Source organism: Elgaria multicarinata, chromosome 13 (genome assembly GCF_023053635.1).
Source record: "Elgaria multicarinata webbii isolate HBS135686 ecotype San Diego chromosome 13, rElgMul1.1.pri, whole genome shotgun sequence".
NCBI classification, from domain to species: domain Eukaryota; kingdom Metazoa; phylum Chordata; class Lepidosauria; order Squamata; family Anguidae; genus Elgaria; species Elgaria multicarinata.
The window spans coordinates 10,363,617-10,389,508 of record NC_086183.1 but is presented as its reverse complement, the minus strand read 5'-3'; the positions used below and the strand labels follow the sequence as shown (position 1 = coordinate 10,389,508).

The 25,892-nt window shown below is 47.0% G+C and overlaps 1 protein-coding gene across 1 annotated transcript in view; it reads right to left on the bottom strand.

The window, feature by feature from the left end:
• Nucleotides 1-391: 391 nt before the first annotated feature.
• The window catches only part of MAN1C1 (mannosidase alpha class 1C member 1), a 166,223-nt gene continuing 140,722 nt past the window's right edge, over nt 392-25,892 (bottom strand). The window contains exons 6-12 of the mRNA XM_063140325.1: nt 25,591-25,714; nt 18,217-18,310; nt 10,384-10,499; nt 7,419-7,641; nt 6,749-6,921; nt 3,747-3,862; nt 392-1,322 (exon numbers count right to left, since the gene is read on the bottom strand). Coding sequence (XP_062996395.1) covers nt 1,199-1,322; nt 3,747-3,862; nt 6,749-6,921; nt 7,419-7,641; nt 10,384-10,499; nt 18,217-18,310; nt 25,591-25,714 — 970 coding nt within the window. The 3' untranslated portion in view covers nt 392-1,198. The remainder of the gene's footprint in view (nt 1,323-3,746; nt 3,863-6,748; nt 6,922-7,418; nt 7,642-10,383; nt 10,500-18,216; nt 18,311-25,590; nt 25,715-25,892) is intronic.

The following is a 25,892-nucleotide window of genomic DNA, read 5'->3' as shown; positions in this document are numbered from 1 at the left end:
CATGACGGTAATAGCAAGAATAGCAACAGCAACAGGAACCACCACCTCACACAGCCTTCTCCAGCCTGGGGCCTTCCACATATTGATGGACTACAACTCCCACCACCCTCAACCATTGGGCATGCTGGCGGAGTTGTCGGAAGCAGGAGCAGCAGGCTGCTGAAGCTCACCCACCCTCCCTCCGCCTTGGGCCCAGTGGGCTCTGCCCAATTCCCCTGGCCCCTTTCTTCTTGCAGCAAGGTCTTCTGTCCTCTGCCCCTTCCATCGGCTCCCGCCGCCAAACCGCCAAATGATCCGCTGAGGTTCTCGCTCCATCCCGTCGCCCAAAGCGCTTTGCTCTTCCATTTCACCTTCTGCAGCCCTAAGAGAGACCCGAGCTATCCAGCCACGCTTCTGATCTGACAGGAATTTTTATTCTATTTTCACATCTCTGAGTGTCACAGAAATGAAACCATTACAAGTGCCTTGTAATATTTAGCTCCAAAGGAAAAGGAAAACAAAAGCAAAGGAAACAAAAACAAAAGGGGGAAAAAAGCAGGAAAACTCTGAACATTAGAAAGCGAAAAATAAAATAAAGTAAAAATTCACGTGATGCGACATTCAGTAAACATTTTAAGAGCATAGGGGGAAAACGAGAGAGAGAGGGAGAGAGAGGTAAACAATGTTGGAATTCAGAATTTTGCAGACATTTTCTGATCAGTTATGGCATCGAGACCATTTAGGATGCATGTTATTTTGAAAAAAGTGGAAATTAGAAAGGTGATAAAAATCAACTGCATATAAAAAGGAGAAGGCAGGATGGGAGGCGAGAGACAAGAAGTGGCACAAACCCACGTCAGTTTTATGGCAAACTCCTGATCCTTTGGCCACCTGAAAACTAAGTCAATGGGTTCCATAGAAATTCTCCGTAGAAAGGAATGTCCATGATTTTGTGTGTATTATGGCCCATAATCAACATCTCATTACCAGGCTTGTAAAGTTTCCTCATGGAGGAAAAAAACCCACGAAGGTGCTTATTTCACAGTTTTTATACTCCCCGATATAATACTGTCCGGAATTGGACGAATGCCCCCAAAATTCCTTTCTGGGAACATACACATTCCTTTATTGGAAAGGAGAGAGAGAGAGAGAGAGAGAGAGAGAGAAAGCAAGGAACCCTCCACACCCCACAGCGGAAACTGGGAGGGCGTGGGCACCCCTATTGCAGGGTCGTCTTTAGGAAAGAGTCCGTGTGGTTCACCGGCAAAGGGTGCGCTTCGGTGTTGAACACCCAGTCCTCGAGAGACAGCACGTCATCTTCACAGAACAGAAGATAGAGGTACCTGGAGCCAGGGGGAACGAGAAAAGAATCATAGAACCGTAGAGCTGGAAGGGGCCTAGAAGGCCATCTAGTCCAACCCCTGCTCAATGCAGGACTCCACAGCATCCATCCCGAATGAGATAGCCAGGCAACATTTTGTTAGGTTCCACTCAGTGGTACATCAACTGGTTTGGATCATCTGTTAAGATGACTTTTTCAAACTGCGTTCCAGGGAAGCCAGGGGCTACTTGGATGCTCAAGGAAAAAATGAGTAATGGGACAAGCCTCCCCAAAAGACAGTTTTGTCCATCACTACTCATGTTCTGCAGGGGAGCAATGGGGGTGTTTTCGGGTACACCTTCAGTTCACGCCAAGTGACCACGAATGCTAAAAGGCCCGGCTAGCATCCTGTACGAACTGTGTGGGCACCCTAGAAGACGTCCTTTGAAGAATTGAGATGCAAAGACGTTTCTCAGCACATGAGTCAAAGTGGCTACAGTTCCAGGAAGGATGCATATGAAAAGCCACCGCCTCAGACATCGGCCCTTTAACTTTGTTCAGCCTCCTGATTTGACTGCGTGACTGAATCCAAAAGGCAGGGATGGGCAACCTGTGTCCCTCAGACTAATTTCAAAAGCCTTCTGCAAACGCTCAGTTTGGGCCTCTAGCAAGAGGGGCCTGGCTCTCCCCTGGCAGGCTGCTGCATGGGGAAGGAGAAGGAGGGAGAGGGAGGGGAGTGGGGTGGTAGAAAGAGGGGGCAGAGAGAGCGAGAAGAGGTGGTAGAAAAGGGGAGTGGGAGAGAGATGATGGGAGATGTGATGGGACACATCTGGAGGGGAAGGCTAGCATAGGTCATTTTAGATGGCTGGTTGGGCCATTTTCTCCCTAAGTGGCCTTGGGTTAAGTCACAGTTCTGCCATCTCATCAGCAAGCATTGAGAAATTAAGGGGGCATACAGGCGAAACATAAAGAAATCACTCAACGCGTGACCGCAGCACAGTGCGCCTCTTTTCAAATTCACACAAATGTCGGGCTAGTGTCCTTTTTCACCAGCTAGTTGCCCCCACGCTGCCCTCTCCTCCTCCTGTGGAAGAGCCAAGCGCTCTGCAGCCGGTTGCCCAAGATGGGAGGACTGAGCCGCTTCCATCTTAGGCACTCAGCTGTGGAGGGTTTTCTTTTCCAGTAGGAGGGGGCGGCAAGAGCAGCAGTAGTGAGCGAGAGGGCAAAGGCAGGCAAGCGAGTGGGGAAAGGCAGGCGAGCGAGTGGAGAAAGGCAGGCGAGCGAGTGGGGAAAGGCAGGCGAGCGAGTGGGGAAAGGCAGGCGAGCGAGTGGGGAAAGGCAGGCGAGCAAGTGGGGAAAGGCAGGCGAGGGAGTGGGGAAAGGCAGGCAGGCGAGCGAGTGGGGAAAGGCAGGCGAGCGAGTGGAGAAAGGCAGGCGAGCGAGTGGGAAAAGGCAGGCGAGCGAGTGGGAAAAGGCAGGCGAGCGAGTGAGGAAAGGCAGGCGAGCGAGTGGGGAAAGGCAGGCGAGCGAGTGGGGAAAGGCAGGCGAGCGAGAGGGCAAAGGCAGGCAGGCGAGCGAGTGGGGAAAGGCAGGCGAGCGAGTGGAGAAAGGCAGGCGAGCAAGGGGAAAGGCAGGCAAGCGAGAGGGCAAAGGCAGGCGAGCGAGTGGAGAAAGGCAGACGAGCGAGTGGGGAAAGGCAGGCGAGGGAGTGGAGAAAGGCAGACGAGTGAGTGGGCAAAGGCAGGCGAGCGAGAGGGCAAAGGCAGGCAGGCGAGCGAGTGGGGAAAGGCAGGCGAGCGAGAGGGCAAAGGCAGGCGAGCGAGTGGGGAAAGTGGCCTGCAACCAAGCACCTGAGATGAAAGTGATGCAGCTTCCTTCCCCCTCAGGCACCCGGCTGTGGGGCACTTGCTCCTCCGATGGGAGGAAGAGGTTCAACGATGGGGCAGCTGGCCCAAGCAGGGTGCGCGAGGAAGCATCTACCAATGCTCAGTTTGCTGGTGCGGCACAACTGCACGTACATCGAAGAGAGGATCACAGTGTAGTGTGAAAGCGCTTTGAGACGTCTTTTTGCCTCTACGCATCCCAAGTGATGAATGTGCAAAACTAACTCCCCCCCGACCCCCACCCCCGTTTCAAAAGAAGAACATGGCACTGATCCAGGTATCAAGTCACTCCACTAGTTCCATTCAACAGAGCGCATAAGAAAAGCAAGTTGACAAAGAACCTTAGCTAACCCCAGGAATTTATTGCAAAGTACATTCCAAGGCTCTGCAACGGAACAGAGGAAATGGCTAACTCGGTCCCGTAAACTTGTGCAATGGCACCATAGAGATTCCTGCTCTATTTAAGATGAAACCACTATTGATTCCCCAACCCTCTTACAAAAAAATGTTCTCCACCCTCGGCCGCTTTCCATCCAGAGATGTCGAAAATGCTGAGGACTTACTTTAATGTCTCTGCCAGGAAAAAACTCTGCTGCATGTTGTCGTGACTTGGGTTGGTGGTATAAACGTCCCGGATCCCGGAGTAACCCCCTTCCACCCGGCAGTATTTCTCGAGTGCCTGGTTGGGGCAGGGAACGGGAGACAGAATGTCAAATCTCTTCCAGTCATGGCAGAGCAACAAACGAGTAACTCATTCAGCATCATCAGCTGTGTTTGACCCATGCAGGCGTGTGAGCGGGATTCAGATGTTGCAGAGGCAGCGTTCCCGTTGGGAGAGCTAGTGACAATTTCCCAACAGTCCAAGAAAATAAGCTAGCCTCAATTCATTGGAGGGACGGGACGCTCGGGCGGCTGGCACTTTCTGTCACACCCAGTCCTGTCTAACAGCAGTAAGAAGAGGGGGAGCCAGTGTGGTGTCGCAGTTACAGTGCTGGACTGAGATGCGGAAGATCTGGGTTCGAGTTCCCATTTGGCCATGAAAATCACTGGGTGACTTTGGGCCAGTCCCAGACTCTCAGCTTACCTACCTCACAGGGTTGTTGTGAGGAGGAAGAGGAGGAGGAGGATCATGTTCACTGCCTTAGGCTCCTTGGAGGAAAGGTAGGATATAAATGTGATAGATAGATAAATAAATAGATAAATAAGCAACAACTGACCGGAGAAGTCCTTTCCTGAAATACTTTGAAACTGACTACAGGTGGACTGATAAAAATAACCAGTATATTAGATGGCAGCCTTCAAATGGGCATTTTTTGTCTGGTCAAGTGAAAACGGTGCAGGACTAGAAAGGCCTTTGGTTTGATCCAGCAGGGCTGTTTTTCTCCTCATTGTAAGGGATGGCTCTATGATGAGACGGGGCAAAGCAGTGGCCACGAGGGGCAGGCTCTGCGCTGTGCCATTCAGGACAGCAGAGCAGGGAAGGGAAGGCTCTGAGCTGTGGGGCAGGAGCCCGCAGGGGGTTCTCGTGCTCCCACCTCATTGTAACAAACAGGAGCTGCCCAAGAGCCTTTGCCTGTAAGCATCACGGAGTCCTAAGCTTCCGTCTCAAAACTGTGACGACAACAACAACAACATTAATTAGATCAAGAATTCCAAATTCAGCAATAAGGAATGAAATCCAAACTTAATAACTGAAATATTGTCTTAATCGCATTATGTCAGTCTGCTTCATTTCACATTTGGCTCCAAGTCTGGAATTTGGGATTCTAAAACCACGCTCCCCCCTCCCCCATCAAATAATCATGGCAATTTGGGTGTCTCTTACTGCTCCGCTTCTAAAAAAGTGGGGTGATGAGGATCAAAGCCGCTGGGCAGCTGTGCCCCTTGATCTGCAGGCTTCCCCCCACCCCTGCTAAATGTGTGTAGCTTGATTTTGGTTATTCAATGGTGGGGGTGGGGGCGGGGGAGGGAGAGACAAACAGTCTGCAGATGCTCAGAGGCAACCCCTTCTTGATGATTACTTGTCATGTCTGTGGCTTTGCATCTGGCCCCTGATAAAAACAAAAGAAAGAGCACCCTGGACCTCAGCCATTTGTGGTTGCTGCTAACGCCCCCCCCCCCCCAAACGGAAGTATATGTGAAGGCAACAGAACTCGCCACAGCTCAATATCCCCCCCCCCCACTGCACATTTGCTAGGCATGCTCTGTGCTGAAATGGAAGCCTTTGTTACAAACTAAACACTCGGATCCAGATTTAGTCTTATTTAGGAGAAGACCCACTGAAAGCAATGGGACTAACCCATTGGTTTCAGTGGGTCTACTCTAGGTATGAGTAAATCTGGATCCAAACTGTCATGCTCCATTTTCCTTTGCTAGGAAGCCGTGTGCCTTGGGGCTACACGTGTACTGAATTTTAGCTTTGTAGCAGTACTGCAACCATTTCGGGGTGCAAGAAATGTACAGAGTGACTTACAGATGTCCCAATTTCAGAATTTTTGACTAATCAAAAATTATGTATGTGCCAAATTTCATCTTTCAGCATTGGCTTGGAAGTAGCCTAACCATTTGCGGGTACAATGGATCTTGCATTTTTGCAGGAGTGATTGAGAAATGCATCTCTCACACACACACACATCCCTCTCCTCTGGCTTTTCCAGTACTAATGGTATCTTGGGCTATAACTATACCAAATTTCAGCACCCTTGCTAGTCTAGGAAGTAGTTTAGTCGGGTGAAGTTAGGGTGACCATATGAAAAGGAGGACAGGGCTCCTGTATGTTTAACAGTTGTATTGAAAAGGAAATTTCAGCATGCGTTATTTGTATATATGGGGAACCTGGTGAAATTCCCTCTTCATCACAACAGTTAAAGCTGCAGGTGCCCTGCCCTCTTTTAAATCTGGTCACACTAGTATAGCTCTGCAGCTTTAGCTGTTGTGATGAAGAGGAATTTCACCGGGTGCTGCAAATGACACCTGCTGAAATTCCCTTGTCTATGCAACTGTTAAAGATACAGGAGCCCTGTCCTCCTTTTCATATGGTCACCCTAGGTGAAGTATACTTGCAATCAATTGCATCCAAAAGCAAGCTGGTGGTGGTGGTGGTAATGGTGTTCCACTGCCAACTCAAACTTGGTTGTAGGGGAAGAGGCACTACTAGTGGCAGCCAGAAACCTCCACCTGTGCTTGCAGAAGGCAAGCGACATTTACGAGCAGAGTAAGAGCGAGTGCCTTCCTGCTACTGGCAGACCTTGTGCAACGGAAGGGCTCCTACGTGAAGCTCACAGCCCCTCACGTTGCTCAATTGCTCCTTGGTCCTGCCAGCTCTGCTATGTGCTTGTCTACTCCTCTCTTCCACCCTGCCTTTTTGGGCTGTGTCTTGGAAATGACCCCCGCTTGGCTTCCTGACAAGGGCTGGAACTGGCGTCACGCGCTCCCTCGGCTGTTACAGAGCCCCAAGGTGACGTTACTGCAAAACGTTGCTCCAGTATTCCACACACACACACACACACCCCGGTCCTCCTGCCTTTTTAGGAGACCTGCTCGGCGGCCATTTCTCGGACCGTACCTGTACAGCTTCCCAGCCCCACTGTCGGTACTTGGGGTCGTGCGTCAACCTCCACATGTACAGGTAGCTTTCGACCACCTCGGGGCGCAGAATGTAATAACGATCACTGAGTCGGGTGGCTACCGCTTCGGTGCCAGAATCAAAGCGAAACGCTTCTGGGCCCAGCTTGGTATCTAGTAAAGGAATACATTAGACATTCAGAGGCACCTCGAACTTTGATGCTTGTCATATCCTAGGAAGCTGAAGTATTTATGAGGCTCTGGGGGTGTGGTGATGTTGATGATGGGGCTCCTAAAATCACGTATGTGCTGACAGCTTAAGAATTAGAAATACAGTTGTTCAGACCCGTGAGAAGCTCTTAGAGTGAAAAGTTGAACCAGGTGGGAGTGCCCCCCGGTTTCCGGGGGGGGGGGAGGGAATGCTACCATGCTCCTTTCCTGTTCCCCTCGCCACTGAAGTTTCAAATGGAAGCGCCTTGGGGCAGGGACTTGCTCTTTTTGTTTAGTTATTCACAGAGCACACTGGCAGTGCCGTAAGGTGGGCATATTCATGGAAGGAGCAGCGCAGCCTAGAAGCAGCCTTCCAGCAGCAGCAGCTGGGCGTGGTGGGTGGGTGGGGGAGTGGCTTTACAAAAAGGCCCCTGAAGGAAGAGGGCGGGCCTTGCGCTTACCTGAGCGGGCGTAAGACTCGTGACAGGTGCGCGTGATTTCTCCAGCCAGATCCATAAAGTGCTGCTTCTGCTCTTCTTCGGCGGCGTGCTCCGCTCCGAGGGCTATCATGCCGCCAGAGAAGCAAGCCAGGTGGCCCATCTTGTGGTCCAAGATGCCTCCTCGCCACTCTGCAATGTAAGTCAGACCGCTGGCGGATTTTTTCACAAGGTGTTTTTCTATGGCCTAAAGTCAGCGGCATTAAGATGGAAGAAAATGCGTGTTGGTTGCGAAGGAAATGAAAAGTAGACAAAGATGTTTCTGCCTGAACGTTAGTATTTACATATAAACACCATGGAATCATAGTGTTTGAAGCAATGGCAAAGGGTTTCTCAGCCAGCGTGGCCGATGGCCATGCTAGCTGGGGGATGCTGGGAGTTGTGGTCCAACACAGCTGGAGGGCACAAGTTTGGGGAAGTCCAGCCTGCCAATGTAGGAAATCTACTAGGGCAGCTCCTGCCTAAAATCGCTAACAGAGAGCCTAAAACCTTCCATGTCAGTCTGTTTCAAACATGTGGGTCACTTTCCCCCCAAAAAGTATCCAAGACACATTACCACAGAAAATCAAACTGAAAAAGCCCACCTGATATTTTTTTAAAAAAATCTCATTTATGAAGTTTGCAGTGTTTTAAGACCTTTCCAGTCCACATATTCCCTCATTATCATTAACTGACAGTGAGGCAAATCACGACAAAACCATTTTATAAAGAGAATGGAAACTATGAGCGGAGAAAGAGGTTAAGAGTTTAAGAACGGACGCTGCAGGTTCTTCACCCGGAGTGTGAGCGGCTCCGCAACTCTGGGGAGGACTGTAGCGCACTGGTAGAGCCCCCGGTTTGGATGCAGAAGGTCCCAGGTTCAATTCCTGACATCTCCAGGGAAAGGATTCCTGGACAGCTGCTGCCAATCACTGTATTTTATTTATTTATTTACTACATTTATGTCTTCATGGCAAAGTGGGGATTAGAATCCAGGTCTCTCTGGTTTTAGCCCAATGCTCTAACTATTGTACCACACTGGCTTTCTTAACTAAGAGGTGTCGTTGGTTTAGGCACTTAACACCATCAATTATCTTTATCCTTATTATTATGTTTACATCACACCTTTATTCCTCTGGCAAGGAACCTAAGGCGGTTTGCATGGTCCTCCTCCCCTCCATGTTATCCTCACAACAACAACCCTGTGAGGTAGGTTAAGCTGAGAGTCTGCGACTGGCCCAAAGTCACCCAGTGAGCTTCCATGGCTGAGTGGGGACTAGAACCCGGATCTCCAAACTCCCAGTCCAACACTCTAACCACTACGCCCACCTGAGCTAGAATGACCAACGGTCTGACTCGATATAAGGCAGCTTCCTATGTTCCTGTGTTGAAATGTGCAGGACAAATGTTCACTTCAACAGATCAAACACCGGACCGGCTGTTTTTTTTGCCTCTCTCTTTGTGTGTCTTCCTTTTTGAAGTGTGCAAGTGCTTTTGTTCATACAGCCATTCTCCACATTATCCAAAACAACGAAAAATAAAACAAGACCAACAATTTTTTTAATTTTTTTTTTTTGGCAAAACTGCTCCAGGAAGGGGGCGGAGAGGTGTTTTGCAATGTCACAGGTGGAGGAGGAAAGGTATCCCCCAGCTCAAATTGAACCACACTGAAAACCCATAGAATTAAATTGAAAGCAGCCCCCCTTCCCCCCCCCCCAATCCAAAAAACATTGGTTGCATTTGAAACAAGTGACGGACTTGGGTGTGGCCCCTGGTGTGGCCACAGCTTTCACTTCCGCTTTTGATTCAATGCAGATTGTTGTGTTGTTAGAACCTGACAAACTGTAGTTAATTTTAACTATGGCTTGTTTCAAACAAGCCAACTTCAAAACTTTAAATCACGCATTATGAAGCTGGCTTGTTTATTTAAATAATTTAAGATTAACCACAGTTTCGGGTTTGGGTGCAACGTTAAACTGTGGTCAAGCAAAAACAGAAGCCAAAGCTGCCAACCCCCTCCTTAGGTCTGCAACAGAGGGGAGCCGGGAACGTACATGCCCAAGGCTCATTCCATCCTGATGAGCCATTGGCCCAGTTCAGAAGACACCCTAAACCACGGCTTTAACCATGGTGAATAAAGCAAAAAGCCTTATTCACCGTTAAAGCTGTGGTTTAAAGTGTCTTCTGAACGCAGCCTGGCTTTCTGGCTTAACCACCATGGTTAAAGCCATGGTTTAAGGTGTCTTCTGAACATTGTTTATCATGATGTCCAAACCCAGCCATTCTGTCTTCATCTAGTGCATGGGTTCTCAACAAGGGGGGAATTCCCCCCGGTGGGGAATTTTAGGGTTCCAGGGGGGGAATTGGGACCACTATTCAGCAAAGTATGATGTCCTGTAGATTATGTCTTCCTACGCATGTTATTAAAAACGTTCATTGAAGTATGCTTCAGTAACTTCAGTAAAGTTTAGTCTGTTAAGTAATTAGTTCTGAATATTAAAAAAAAAACCTAATTTTATTCAAGTTTTAAATTAAAATCTATCAACATTTTCTATTGCTATTAAATTTGTAAAACTCTACTATAAAAATAATCCAAATAAATGTATATGTACTAATATAGAAAAAAATAAAAGATTTTCAATATTATATGCGTATTATTTGGAATGCACCTTTTGAGTTAGACTATCTTGGGAAGGGGGGAATTATATTCTGAACAATGGTGAAAGGGGGGAATGGAGCAAAAAAGGTGGAGAACCACTGAACTGGAGGCTGAAGAAAACGTAGGGACTAGCCTGAGTTTGTCCAGTGACTCCATGGCCAAGATGAGATTTGAACCACAGGGTTTAATGTCCTGCATGGCAACTTGCAAGCTACATGGTGCTGTTGAGGTTGGTATGACATTCTCTTCAAGAAATAAACTGCAAAAGGTATCTAGATTCGTTCTTCCTACCTCCAGCGCCTTGTCATACATGTTTTTGGCTTCGGTATCCCTCTTGCCTGACATCACCCAGGATTTGACCAAGTATTCATAGAAACTATCCCCAAGGCCACCAATGGAAACGTGATCTGTGGGAGCGAGAACAACAGCAACAACACGTTGTGATTTGGGCTGACCCACCACTAATCTCAGTGCAAACCATTTTTTGATGATAGCAGACTTCTGTTCGGTTTAGATGATATGTGCACATGTCGTGGCAAGTGCTGCCTTGGAAGAGGCATTCTTCCTTGTGTGGGGGAGAAGGCGGAATGCCTCTTCATAGTTAGGGCCTTCTTTGTGCTGGCCCCAGGGCATGGTCTCAAAACATATAATGCAGCCAGCTTGCTTTAGCTAAGCTACGGTCGGTCAGTGCCTGGATAGGTAACAGGCTGAAGAACCCCCTTCATGGGGAAGGTCTTGCAGTACGATACTAGTACTTAAGGTTGCAGACATAAGCTTGAAAGTGCATGAGCAATGCATTGGGTTCCATGATAGAAAGAAGTAAAATATAAATGTTCTAAATACATACATACATACATACACCTGCCCCGCCCCATCTGCCGCCTGATTTTGGGGACAGCTTTTTTTTATTATTTGATCAAAAGGTTTTTAAACGATCAAACCATTTAATGAACAAAATGTTGCAGCCCCTTTCTGTGACTTTTTGGGGCTAGTGGTCTGAGAGATGGTTTAAGCCATGGGTACTTCTTCCGCTTTCCCTTAAGTTACTGAGGTTTGGAAGGAGTTGACGGCAAGCAGGGCCTTCAAAGTGGCCACTCCTTCTCTGTGGCGCTTCCTGCCCCAGGAATGCATGCCAGGTTTCCTCTTTCCTGGATCTGAAGAAGCCGGCAAAATCATTTCGGTTTCACAAAGCATCTGAGGCTGTTGGCCAGTTGCAATACTGAAGAGATCTATGTGCACTCTTTGGCCATTCCAGCAGGCTGCACTGAAGGAGAGGAGGGGGGAAGCAGGGCCTTTGGATGAGACCTGCCGAAAGATTACTTATTTCCCCCCCTCCCCTCCCTCTCCCTTTCCCCTTGTGTGTCAGGTCTTTTTAGATTACAAGCCTATTGTCAGGGCTTGTCCTGTTTAATGAGCCAGCACCAGGGGCCTTTTTGGCTGAGGGAAAGGGACTTTTCTGCAGCAGCCCCCTGTCTACGGAACGCCCTTCCCAGGGAGATCCACCTAGCTGCTTCATTGTATACATTTAGGTTAAGCAGCCATTTAATCTTTAATCTTTTGCTCTGGTTATTCATTTTACTGCTCGCTCCTTAATGTTTTCTGTTTTTAAGAAACACATCCTTAGTATTTTAATATTGTACTATTTTGATACCTGTATTTTTTTTGTTCGGCTATTTTGTTATTGTCATCTGGTTTTATGAATGTAAACTGCCCCAATTTACTGGATGGGCGGAATACAAATCTAACAAATAAATAATACACCTTGGGTTTTATTAAAACGAAACAAAACAGAGCTTCTCAAGAAGCCGAACTTTGCACCCAGAACTTGTGTGTTCCTTCGGAATGGCAGCTTATATCATTGCCCTATTACTATGCATCTGCATCAACCATTCCCTTCTTCCTCACAGCGGAAAAAGGGAACTGCAGGAGATACGGAACAGGCCTCGGTTGCCGGCATCGCAACAAGAAAAGCCTGGGATTTGACCGGATTGGAGGTTCAGAACCTCCTAGCAGCCGCTAAGGCCATCTACATTTTGTAGCTGTGATTCTCTGCCTGGAGTGACATATTACAGTCCTGTGGTGGTTTCTATCGCCTGAGCAGATTGGCGTTGGGGGGAGGTGGACTGAAGAGAGAGTCACCATGCCAGGTGTGGAGGTGTGCCCAGAATACTCAATGAAGAGTCCTTCTCCAAGGCTACTTGTTCAGCCTGCACTTGCTCTACATCCAGCCAGCCTGGGGAAAATCTGCCTGAGAAACCGCTGGACAGATTTACAACTTTAAAGCACACTAGGGGGAATTTTAGCTTTACATCTCAGCATAGGTTCTTCAGGGCAGCTGAGGATGTGCAAATCACCTCCCAAGAAAGGAAAAGTAAAGAAAAGAGAATTTATTTCTATTGCCGTTTATACCTAAATGCGAGCGCCCGTACTTGGGGCCCCTCCACCTGTTAATGTGCGTGGCTTCCTGTTGAAATCAGGTTAATGTGGGGTGTGTGTGTTTGGATTAGCTGGTTTCTCTGTTCCTTGCATGCTTTGAGGCTTAGCAGAAATCCTGCTCTGAGACTAACCTCCTGCTGCATTTTCCTGGCCACAGGAGCAGTGAAGCCTGACGATATGCCTCGCTCTAGCGAAACGAAGAGACCGGGAGGCAGTGGGTGCAACAGACCACCCTTTGGATGTCAAAGGAAGGAGAGCAACCCTAAGCAGGATGCCAGTACGAATTGCCTAAACGAAACATGTGTCTTCCTCCACTGCCCCAGTTCTTTCTCCCACACTCCCTCTTCCCAATCGCTCCCCTTTCCCCCCAGTTGTGATCCTGGAGGCAGAGGGTAGCCACAGAATGGCAAGCCAGGATTCCAGCAAATCTTGGCCTCCTGTGAACGACCTCCGTGCCAGTGTAGTCAGCCTGTATGTTCCCACACTGCTCCTTCCTTCTTGCAAGACTGCCAGAAACGGTTTGCTTCGCATGTTGCATGAATCCAGGATCCTGGCTTGTTGTGTCCTTTACAACCAGGATCACAAATCAGGGTTTGCTCTCGCCTTGCGAATCCTGCTAGGTTTGGATGACACACTAAGCAAACCATTCGTTGTTGTTTAGTAGCTTGTGCTAGCGGGAGAAGCCAAGTGGGAGTGAACAAGCTACATGCACCAACACAAAGCTCATTCACAGTATCATAGAATAATAGAACAGCAGAGTTGGAAGGGGCCTACAAGGCCATCGAGTCCAACCCCCTGCTCAATGCAGGAATCCACCCTAAAGCATCCCTGACAGATGGTTTTCCAGCTGCCTCTTGAATGCCTCTAGTGTGGGAGAGCCCACAACCTCCCTAGGTAACTGATTCCATTGTTGTACTGCTCTAACAGTCAGGAAGTTTTTCCTGATGTCCAGCTGGAATCTGGCTTCCTTTAACTTGAGCCCGTTATTCCTTGTCCTGCAGTGTGGGAGGATCGAGAAGAGATCCTGGCCCTCCTCTGTGTGACAACCTTTTAAGTATTTGAAGAGTGCTCTCATGTCTCCCCTCAATCTTCTCTTCTCCAGGCTAAACATGCCCAGTTCTTTCAGTCTCTCTTCATAGGGCTTTGTTTCCAGACCCCTGATCATCCTGGTTGCCCTCCTCTGAACACGCTCCAGCTTGTCTGCGTCCTTCTTGAATTGTGGAGCACAGAAATAGACACAATATTCTAGATGAGGCCTAACCAGGGCCGAATAGAGAGGAACCAGTACCTCATGTGATTGGAAGCTATACTTCTATTAATGCAGCCCAAAATGGCATTTGCCTTTCTTGCAGCCATATCGCACTGTTGGCTCATATTCAGCTTGTGATCTACAACAATTCCAAGATCCTTCTTGTTTGTAGTATTGCTGAGCCAAGTGTCCCCCATCTTGTAACTTTGCATTTGGTTTCTATTTCCTAAATGTAGAACTTGAATGTAAAAGTAGCCACGATTCACTAGAATCCTGGCTTGCCGTTCTCTTTCACGCTATGTTAGATATGAACCTAATGACAAGAGACCAGCTAAATCGGAAGGAAGGTTCATCTAATCTAGAATACCATCTCAATGTTCAGCCAGATGTTCCCAGGAGGCAGTCATGGAAGCAGCAGTTCCCCCACCCCACTGCTGCCTCTCAGCAGCTGGCCCTTGGTGGCATTCTGCCTCTGGACATGGGAGGTCCTATTAAGCCATCACAGTCAAGAGCTGCAGACAACCTTCTCCTTTCTCCGTGGGTTTGGTCTAATCACCTTTTAAAGCCGCCTAAGCCAGCGGCCATCACCACAACGTGTGGCAGTAAATTCTATAAATCAATGTGTGTGCGCTGCGCAAAGGAGTACTTTCTTTTGCCTGCTGCCAATCAGTTTCACCGGGCGACTGAGCTGTGGGAAGTGCAGAGTTCCTTGAAGCGCTGGATCAATAATTATTCTTTAAAGCAGGGGTGGGGAGCCCAGGGGAATGAAGAAATGGGGTTGGGTGGCATCAGGGGTTGGGGCTTCAGAGAGGAGCTTTGGCTATGACTTTGTGCGGCTTCCTGGATTAGGCCTGAGAGGCGATCCAGCTCCCAGGGCCAATCTAGTTCACCAGCCGATTTAAAAGCATGGAGGAATAACATGCCGATCAGACAGGGAGCAGGGAAAACTCCTCATGAGCCATGCAGCGCAGGATCCTGTTCCTCACAATGGCCAACCAGATGCTTCCACAGCCTTCTCCCACTGTTGTTCCCTAACAACAACAGCAGCAACAGCAACAAGAACTGTGGCAACAGGAAAAGGTTACAATTATTCCGTTAGTCACATCAGCCACCAGCATTACATCAAATTTTGTTTTTACAGTAAATCTTCAGAAACTGGGCCTACCAAAATACATCCACACCAACATCCAGAAAGCAGTCGTACTTAAAACATGCTCAAAAGTCACGAAATTCCTGGATCAGTAAAAGACAGCATGACTTGGCAAAGCCCATCATGTCGGTCTAGACCAGCCTTCCTCAACCTGGGGCGCTCCAGATGTGTTGGACTGCATCTCCCAGAATGCCCCAGCCAGCTGGCTGGGGCATTCTGGGAGTTGTAGTCCAACACATCTGGAGCGTCCCAGGTTGAGGAAGGCTGGTCTAGAAAAACCGCCACAAGCAAGAAAAGAGAGATGATATTTCTATACTGCCCGACAGCCAAAGGTCTCTGGGTGATTCACAAAAGATTAAAACCTTAATATAGCACATAATATAAGGAACTGTTTACATAGAAAAACAATTAAAAACGATCAAAAACAGAAATCTCAGGGCAAGTTAAAACCTCATCATAACATTCAGTGGCATGCTGCCTCTAAATTCTAGTCATGATATAGCCATCACGACTAGTAGCCATTGACAGGCATCCTCCCTTCAGAAAGCAAAACAAATGTCTTGCCCAAATGATGAGAACAAAAGGGAACACAAACTTCAACACAACACAACACAAATGTGAGCAGACAATTAGAGATGCCTATTGCTAAACACATCAAGACCAACAGTAAAGAATTATTTAAACACACCATAAGCAAGAAAGTAACTAAAGGTGTGCTAAAGGAGGATACTGAGATTGCAGCTAAGGGTGGCCATATGAAAAGGAGGACAGGGCTCCTGTATCTTTAACAGTAATGTAGAAAAGGGAATTTCAGCAGGTGTCAATTGAAGAGGGTGAAATCCCTTCTTCATCACAACAGTTAAAGCTACACTAGCTATAGTAGAGTGACCAGATACAAAAGAGGGCAGGGCTTCTGCAGCTTTAACTGTTGTGATGAAGAGGGGATTTCACCCTCTTCAATTGACACCTGCTGAAATTCCCTTTTCTACATTACTGTTAAAGATACAGGAGCCCTGTCCTCCTTTTCATATGGTCACCTAGCAAAATTCTTGGCAACAATCTTCACTGCAGAAAATCTACGGCAGATACCTGGGCCTGAACTGAATTTTTCAGGAAGGGAGCCTTACACATAGTCATATCATTGGTCCATCTACCCTAGTATTGTCAACACTGACGGGCAGCGGTTCTCCAGGATTCTTTCCCAGCCCTACCTGGAGAAGCTTATAGTGGTGACAAGAAATGAAGTTCTAGGCCTTAGTGCAGTGGTGGAGCATCTTCATTGTGCGTAGAAAGTCCCGGATTCAATCCCTGGCATCTCCAGGTAGGGCTCGGCAAAAAACATGTTTGAAACCCTAAATTGCTCCAGCCCATTGGCGTAGATAATACCATGTTAGATGGAGCAATGATTTCACATAGTAAAAGGCAGCTTCCTATGTTTTCTTGACAAATTTAAAATGAACAAATCTCAGAGGCTGGATGGCATCCACCCGAGAGTCCTTAAGGAGCTCAAATGTGAAACTGCTGATCAGAGAGGAGGAATTAGGAGACAGATATGACAAAGTAGAGATTTTAAGAATTGGGGGTTAAACTTGTTAATAAGTTACCTGGAGTAAGGGGTGAGCCATGAGCAAGCCAGTAGTGAGGTGGCCAAAACATTCAAGTTGTTAAAAACAAAGAAGGGGTTGCGAGCACCAAAATGATCTCTCCAAACTGGTGAATGGGCAACCCAATGGCAAACGTAATTCAATGTAAGTGTGAAGTGATGCACATTGTGGAAGGTAATTTCTAACATAGACACTGATGTGGACTGAGTTAGCAGTGGCTGACCAGGAAAGGAATCTTGGGCAGTGGAGGCTGGTGGTTCTCGTAAGAACACAAGAAGAGCCATGCTGGACCAGACCAAGGATCCGCCGAAGTCCACAGTGCCCACTCCCTTGGCCATACATTCAGTTTCGCACCACTGCAGCTGTCCAATCACGTTGCTCTCTGCCTCCTGAACTCCTCCCCCAACATAACTAGCTGGTTGACAACCCCTGCATTTTCCTCACTGCCCCATACCTTATAGCTAGCGAGCAGAAGGTCTCCGGCCTTCCCAACCCCCAAGCCTCCTCCAGTAGCCCAGATCACAGCAGCCGGCTCACTGCTGAAGCCAACAGCAAGGCAAAACCAGAGAGCCCCTGCTGGGAGTGAGCAGCTAACGCAAAGGAAGTGAGGCAGGTGGCTACTAGGAGGAGGGCTTTCTCCGCTGTGGCACCCCGGCTGTGGAATGAGCTCCCCAGAGAGGTCCGCCTGGCGCCTACACTGTACTCCTTTCGTCGCCAGCTGAAGACCTTTTTATTCTCTCAGTATTTTAACATTTAATTTTAACTTAAATTTAAATTTTACTGTTCTCATTCTGTATTTTAATCTTATATCAATTTCTGCTGCGTGGTTTTATCCTGGTTGTGCTTTTTTATACTGTATTTTGTATTTGTGTTTTTAGACTGTTGGTTGTTTTATTATGGTTTTAATTTTTGTGAACCGCCCAGAGAGCTTCGGCTACTGGGCGGTATAAAAGTGTAATAAATAAATAATTAAATAAATAAATTTGAAGCCATTGTGAGTGTGACTGAAGGGACTATAAACAACTGTTAATTGTTTCCTAAGATCATACTCATTGGAAAATGTCTTAATCATACTGTATTCAGTTTTGTTCTGTGGTTTTAATTTTTGTGAACCGCCCAGAGAGCTTTGGCTATTGGGCGGTAAAAACATGTAATAAATAAAATAAAATAAATAAATAAGAGAGTTTGGGTGCAGGAGAGTGAGAGAATAGTGGAGAGCCATGCTTGAGATGGCTGGGAGAAGTGTCCCTCGAGCAACACGCAGTGAAAAGGATTGCTTGAGAAGATGCTTTCAGCCCTGGCCAGCCAGCCTGGCCACTGTAGCAGGCAATTGCTGCAGAGACGGAGAGAGAAATCTCCCAAGGGGGTTAACGTAGTTGGTGTGCTGTGCACACGCTGGAGGCCCCTTGCCCGTTGGCCTAGTGGTCTTTTGTGGACCTGGATATTAAGAGGTCCTTGGCAGGGACGAGGGCGCGGAGTGTGAGGCTGACTCTTTTGCGTCGGTTCAGCAGGATTACTTTGAAGCACCCTGCATAATCAGCTCCTTGATTAGCATCAGTGAGGGTTTTAATTTGCCGGCTAACGTTTTCTTGGCTTCGGGCTCTCACACTTGTGGAGGCGCTAGAAAGTCTGACACGCTTCGAGAAGCATTCATTCAGCTCAGCCAAGGGATTCTTAATACTCACGCTGCACCCAGTTCCCAGTTACCGGACTGAGAAAGTTAGGATAAAGTCCCTGCGGTTTCTCAATTCTGTTCAGGACTTTGCGGATGTTCATCACCTACAAGGGAAGGAGAGAGAGAGAGAGAGAGAGAGAGAGAAACCAGATAAGCCCTTTTCTATTTTCCCATCCAGAGAGGCATTTTTTAAAAAGACCAAAAACACAAAAAACACCCACCCAACCTTAAAGCGGTATGAACTGTCAAGCAGCAGCAGTTTCAATCAGTTCTACAGACACACTGTCATTCTCTGGGAAGGGCAAAGGCATCCTTGGTTTCTGAATCTGTGGCCTTCGAGGGAAGGGATACTGGGTGTTCAATGCCTGGATAGTGGGTGTTCACCCTGTTCTGGATGGGGTTGCACTCTCCCTGAAGGAGCAGGTCCGTAGCTTGGGGGTTCTCCTAGAACCATCTCTGAACCTTGAGGCTCAGGTGGCCTTGGTGGCATGGAGTGCCTTCTACTAACTTTGGTTGGTGGCCCAGCTATGCCCCTATCTGGACAGGGATAACCTAGCGTCAGTTGTCCATGCTCTGGTAACCTCCAAATTAGATTACTGCAACGCGCTGTACGTGGGGCTGCCTTTGAAGATGGTTTGGAAGCTGAGCAGCCAGATTGATAACCGGAACCAGAAGATTCAAACACATAAGACCGATTCTGGCCTGCTTGCATTGGCTGCCTATAGGTTTCCGAGCCCAATTCAAGGTGCTGGTTTTAACCTATAAAGCCTTATATGGCATGGGACCACAATACGTGACGGAATGCCTCTCCCGACATGAACCTACCTGAACACTATGCTCAACATCTAAGGTCCTCCTCCACGTGCCTACTTGGGGGGTGGGGAAGCTTGGAGCATGGCAACAAGGGAGAGGGCCTTTTCAGTGGTGGCGCCCCAATTATGGAATGAACTCCCCGACGAGGCTCACCTGACACCAACATGGTTGTCTTTTCCACGCCAGGTCAAGAGTTTTTTCTTTTTCCAGGCAGTTAACAACATGTGCTGAGTTTGTTTGTTTTTGACTGACCCCAGAATAGTTGCTTTAAAAGGATATTGTTGTTTTTATGCTTTTGATGGTTTTAAATTTTTGTATATTTCTTTTTAATGTTCACTGTTCTTAACTTTTGTAAATCGCCAGAGAGCTTCGGCTATGGGGCAGTATATAAATGTAATAAATAATAAAACGTATTACACCCAGGGTGGATAAAAATCAATGATTAAAAAAAATAATTAAAAAATGAATTTTAAAATTTAAATCAGATTTTTTTAATAAAATACATTTTGAGGAAAAAAATGTATCTAAAGATAGTTTTCTATTTAAGATAGAAAGGTTATTCATCATGAAAAAAGGATTAGTTTTTAATTATGTAGCATGAGGCTGTATATTCATGCAATGTTTAAATTTTTGGGTAAATTAATTCCATTAATCCATTCACAATGTCATGCTCTTCCAGAAGTTTCTGTAAGATTATTGGGCATTTTTTTTCTATCTAGATGATATTATCACAGCTGCTTGGTTTTACAGTTCTCAAAACTGCGAATTTGTGTCTGCAGAGATCACAATCCCATTGTTCCTTTGCAAATCTATGTACACAGAATCAACCCCTTACCTCTTAAGTGCTAAGTTTAACAAAAGTATCAATGAATAGAGTGCACTTTTTGTGGGGGGGGGGGGGGAAGTCACATGATTAAATCGAGTCTTTCTGAGTAGTGATTTAAATTGTGATTTAAATCAAATTGATTTAAATCAAATCTACCCTGATTTCACCTATGTAAAAGGTGCACTACACCTTACACATATTACACCTTAAACCTGCTGTGTCAGGTTTAGAGTTTGGGTGTTTGTTTACAAAGCCCTAAACAGTTTCTCACCAGCAAGGCCATATTAAGGAAGTGAAGCAAGGTGTGCAGAGTGCAATGGAGGCTGGTGGCTCTGACGTCAGTGGGGCGATGAATCCGCTCCGGGTTTCAGTCAGAACTCCAAAGGAACTATCCAAGGTACTCCATGCCCTGGATAGCTCCTTTTGAGTTCTGACTGAAACCCGGAGTGGTTTCACCGCCCCACTGACATCAGAGCCACCAGCCTCCGCTGGCAGGGTGTCAAGGCCCATCCGCAGAGGACACAAAGGGAAAGAGTGGTCTCAGGATGCTGTAAACAAATTTAGTGATGAAAAGCCCGACGGACATGTTTCAGCCTCATGCTTTATTATTAGGCCATTTTCAAAGAGCTGCAACAATACATACATAGAACATGAAAGAGACAGACAACTCAGAAACATATTACTATCAGAAGAGCACATTGAAAGCAGGGTCCGTGCATACATGTAAATGGATTTACAATCGCAATGCTGCACATAAATAGTTAACGGTTCACATTGCAAGCAAGGCCTATGCATAGCATGTACATATGCATAGGCCTTGCTTGCAACACGCCCTATTAACAATTCCTGTGCAGCACTGAAATTGTAAATTCGCTTACAGCGAATTTAGTCCCTTTGAGTTCCTCTCGGATGCTCACCTGCCTTGCACCCAACGTATGTAGAGAAGGCTTCCTTTGCAAGGGTGCTCATGTTTGGGGGGGGGGCACCCTTCTATTCTAGGTTTGGGGCATCCACATGGGGGCATCTAGAAGAACGTAAGCAAAGTCTTGCTGGATAGGGCCGGAATCCATCTAGTCCACCATGCTGCATTCAACAGCAGCTAGCCAGAAACCTGTGGTGTCTCATGAGCACGGACAGCCTGACAATGGCCATTCCCTACTGTTTCCCCCAGCGTGTGGTATTCTGAGGTACACTGCTTGGGAACGTGGAGGTTTCATTCAGCTATTAAGGCTAATATTCCCTGACAGACCTGTCCTCTTCAGGGCATACTTGCGATAGATACTGCTTGCCAGCCCTACACATCTGCTTCTCCACTATTGCTTGAGAGTGAACAAGGGCCAAAGGCAAAAGGCTGGCGACTTAAAGGCCCGCCCTAAGCAAGAGACAGTGAGAATGTAGAGGCGGCAGGCAGCTTCCTGTAAGGGAAAAGCCCATCTGATGAAAAGGGAAAAACCTTGTCTGTTGACAAACAACTGCAGCTGTAACTATGTATTCCCTTCAACTTTCCCTATGCCAAAGAGCTCTGGCAGGTTGGGGAATCTCTGACTTCAGGGAGACAAAGAAGTAAAGGCAACACGGTCCGAGCATGTCGTGAATCAAGAAGTAACAGCCATATACTAGTTCAAAATATGGCAGCCAGGCTGGTCACCGGTACACCTAGGAGTGACCACATTACACCAGAATTAAAATCTCTTCACTGGCTGCCAATTAGTTTCTGGGCAAAGTATAAAGTGTTGGTTATCACCTTTAAAGCCCTACATGGTTTGGGTCCAGGCTACCTGCGGGATCGCCTTCTCCCATACAATCCGCCCCGCACACGCAGGTCCTCTGGGAAGAATTTAACCAAAACAAGGCTGACAACTATTACCCAGAGGACCTTTTCTTCTGCAGCTCCCAGTTTGTGGAATGGCTTACCAGGAGAGATTCGTCAACTTAACAGTCTTCCAGAATTTAAGAAAGCCGTAAAGACTGATCTCTTCCGGTAGGCCTACCTAGTGGAATTTTAAGATGCCTTTTAATAATGTGCTGCTTTTAATAATGTATTAGTTTTAAATGTTTTAATTAGTTATATGTATTTTATGGTGTTTGTATTTGTGTTGTACCCCACCTCAATCCAGAAGGAGAGGCAGGTAACAAATTTTTATTCTTCCAGCATTTTAACAGTCTATAAATAAATTTTAACCTGGTGTTTTAAATTCGTAATTTTGCATTGCTGCTCTTTTTATCTGGTTGAGCTTTTATATTGTATTTTATATTATGGTTTTATACTGTTGTTTTATACTTTGAATGTTTTTAATTTTTGTGAACCGCCCAGAGAGCTCCGGCTATTGGGCAGTATAGAAATGTAATAAACAAACAAACAAACACATTATTATTATTATTATTATTATTATTATTATTATTATTATTATTATTCAGGCCAGATCTGGTTGGACGGCTGACAGTTGCCAACCATCACTCCATGGCTCTATAACAGGAGTGGGCAACTTGTGGCCTTCCAGATATTTTGGCTGACAATTTCCATCAGCTCTAGCCAGCATAGCCATTGGTGAGAGTTGATGGGAGTTGTAGGCCAAAACATCTGGAAGGCCACAAATTGCCCACTCCTGTCCTATAGTAGGGCGACCATATGAAAAGGAGGACAGGGCTCCTGTATGTTTAATAGCTGTATTGAAAAGGAAATTTCAGCAGGCGTTATTTGTATATATGGTGAACCTGGTGAAATTCCCTCTTCATCAAAACAGTTAAAGCTGCAGGTGCCCTGACCTCTTTTAAATCTGGTCACTCTAGTATAGCTCTGCAGCTTTAACTGTGGTGATGAAGAGGGAATTTCACCAGGTTCCCCATATATACAAATGACACCTGCTGAAATTCCCTTGTCTATGTAACTGTTAAAGATACAGGAGCCCTGCCCTCCTTTTCATATGGTCACCCTACCTATAGCATACACACAGTGATAGGTAAGGTGGCTAGCACTTGGCCTCAGGGAAGATTCCTGGTACTTTAATAGCTGCGGGACAGGGAGAAAGCAGGCAGGTGCTCTTGTGTACATTCCACGAACTTCAGCGAGTCTTGCTTTCGTGGTGGGGGCTTCTGGTACGCCCTATATTTTCTATAAAATCAAGCTAAACTGGCCCTTTGCAGACATGATGCCTAACGATGGTTTGTTTTTCTTTGCCACAGTTGTGTTAAATTCTAATACCACCTGGGATTAAGGACTGGCGACAAATCAGGATGTGAGAAAGCATGGTTTAATATGGAGTTCGCAAACAATGGTTTGCAATGCACTCTGTTTAAACGGCCTGCCTACCTTGAGCAAATGTAATTATGGCAGCTGAAGCCTGAGATGGATTGTCAGGGGAAGACCACAAACTAGGGTTAGGATGGAGGTGGGTTTTTTAAAAAAATTATTTTTTTAAACCCCAGGATTAAGTGTTATGTCTGCATCAGTGCTGGCTCAACGGAAGAATGTGGCATATTAATGACAGGCCCGAGAGCAAATGCAGATTGGCAAAGCTCTTATTAAAAACACCCGCAAGTCTCCGGCTGAGAGCTAATGAGCTGATCTGCTTTTCGGAAGCCCATTTCCCTCCGGATGGCCATTTGCAACCAGCTCCTCCTGTGTGCTTTGTTTTCTCACCCGGCTTTAGCTCTAATCTACAGCATGTTCCGGGTGGATGAATCCATTAACAAGCTAGTTCTCACACTTATTGATTGGCCGGACTTAATAACAGAATGGAGATGCAATGGGCCTTCTTAGAAAAGCATTAAGAACCTCATTCCCTCCCCACAAACTCAGAGCCCGCCCCTTACACTGCATGATATGTCATGAACAAGACGCCTTTGAGTTCATCCTAGATTCGGGTGACCACATGGAAAGGAGGACAGGGCTCCTGTATCTTTAAGAGTTGTACAGAAAAGGGGAATGTCAACGGGTGTCCTTTGTCTGCATGCAGCACCTGGCAAAAGTCCCTCTTCATCACAAGAGTTAAAGCTGCAGGAGCCCTGCCCTCTTGACCAGATACAAAAGAGGGCAGGGCTTCTGCAGCTTTAACTCTTGTGATGAAGAGGGACTTTTGCCAGGTGCTGCAGGCCTACAAATGACACCTGCTGACATTTCCTTTTCAATACCAGTGTTAAAGATACAGGAGCCCTGTCCTCCTTTTCATAGGGTCACCCTAAGAAAGGCATGTTTGCGTAGCGTGACCAAATGAAAAGGAGGACCGGGTTCCTGTATCTTTTAACAGTTGCATAGAAAAGGGAATTTCAGCAGGTGTCTTTTGTATGCATACAGCATCTGGTGAAATTCCCTCGTCATCACCACAGTGAAAGCTGCAGGAGCTATACTAGAGTGACCAGATTTAAAAGAGGGCAGGGCACCTGCAGCTTTAATTGTTGTGATGAAGAGGAAATTTCACCAGGTTCCTCATATATACAAATGGCACCTGCTGACATTTCCTTTTCAATACCACGTTAAAGATGCAGGAGCCGTGTCTTCTTTTTCCTAGGGTCACCCTATCCTAGATTTCAGTATGGCTGCTCTTCCCCGAAGGTTTTATCCTTCCTCTCCAGAGTGTTTCTGCTCCTTGTTTCCTTTCTCCCCACATTCATTCCACCCTCCAGTCCATGTCACCATCCCCACATAGCAGCCTTTCCATTACCCTGCTTCATGCATGACTTCTCTTCTCTATTTTGTTCCCGTGGCTTCCCTACCTTCGGTGTCCCTCTCTTGTTTCCCAATCTCTCTTTCAACCCCTCTGCATCTTGTCCTCCTTGACACCCTATTCTGCCTCGCTAACCTTGGACATATCCTGGGAACGGGCTGTTCTTGAGCTGTTTCGCAGAAACAGCAGGGAGAACTATCGGAGCGTTTTGTGCCATGAGTGTCCGATCTGTTTCAGTTGGACTTAAGGGATTCATTCTCATTCTAATTGGAGCAATTTCTCTCCTTTGGAGTGGACTATTCCAGGGCTGTTGGGGTAGAGGGAAGCCAGTGAGAGATGCAATCCAGCAGCAGAGCAAGGGACACAGAACGAAACCTCAAGGTAACATCTAATGAGATTGTTAGCGGAAAGTGACTCCTAAAAAATTCCAATAATCCTTTGGAAAGAGGGGATTTCATAATCACAAAACACAGACTGCACCCAGGGCTATAAGCCATCATCAGACTTCTCAGCAGCTGCTTCTGCAGCCCTAGGAACGTTTGGAGAGAGCTGTACTTCTGGAAACGGCCATTGCCATACAGCTGCCCGTAGAAAGAACCAACGCCTGGCCCTAAAGGTGTATGGGAAAAGTCTACTCTGTCTTCTGAAGCTGGATTATCTGAGGGCTTCACAACCAAATGATCTGCAGTGTCCTCGTTATGTAAAACAGGACAGTAGAAACAGCAATGCCTTGTTTTGCTGAAAGACAGTTAAAAGGCGACCCACTGCCATTGCTGGGTTTAGCTAAGGGGCTTAACCCGAATGGATCTCTCTGGGTCTCCGCTCCAGGAGGTGGAGGAACAGCACAGGCAGAGAAGGCTCCCTGCAGCAGCTGATCAGACACTGGCCGTCACAACCTTGACCTGGCCCAGCGAGGCAACTGTGTGCTCAGTTCCGAATCCACTAAGAGGCAAGGGGTGGGCGAAGGTGGAAGTACAAGGCCCCCGCTCGTCAGTCCTGGCCAGCACCACCCGACAAACTTCTACGACGTCCCGTGGGAACGGCTGTAAGCAAATGCGGAAGGAACAAAGGAAGTACTTGCCTTTTCGGTATATACTGAATTCCCAGACAGCTCTGTGAGGTGCAGAAATTCTAAGTGGAGGCTGCCAAATTCGGCTAAAATGCTGCTTCCTGCAGACGCCCATCCCCAGCTCCAGCTCATCCCACTGCAGGGGCAGAAAATAAAACATTCATCCCTTAGCACACGAAGCAGAATGCCACAACGATCCCCTCTGCCGACCTGGCACGAGGCTGCCCTTGGCTTATTCGCAGCTCCCTAGTTGGGCCTGGAGTATTCCAAGCTGGGGCGCCTCGGAATCTTACTGGGGTCACTCAAAGAGAAGA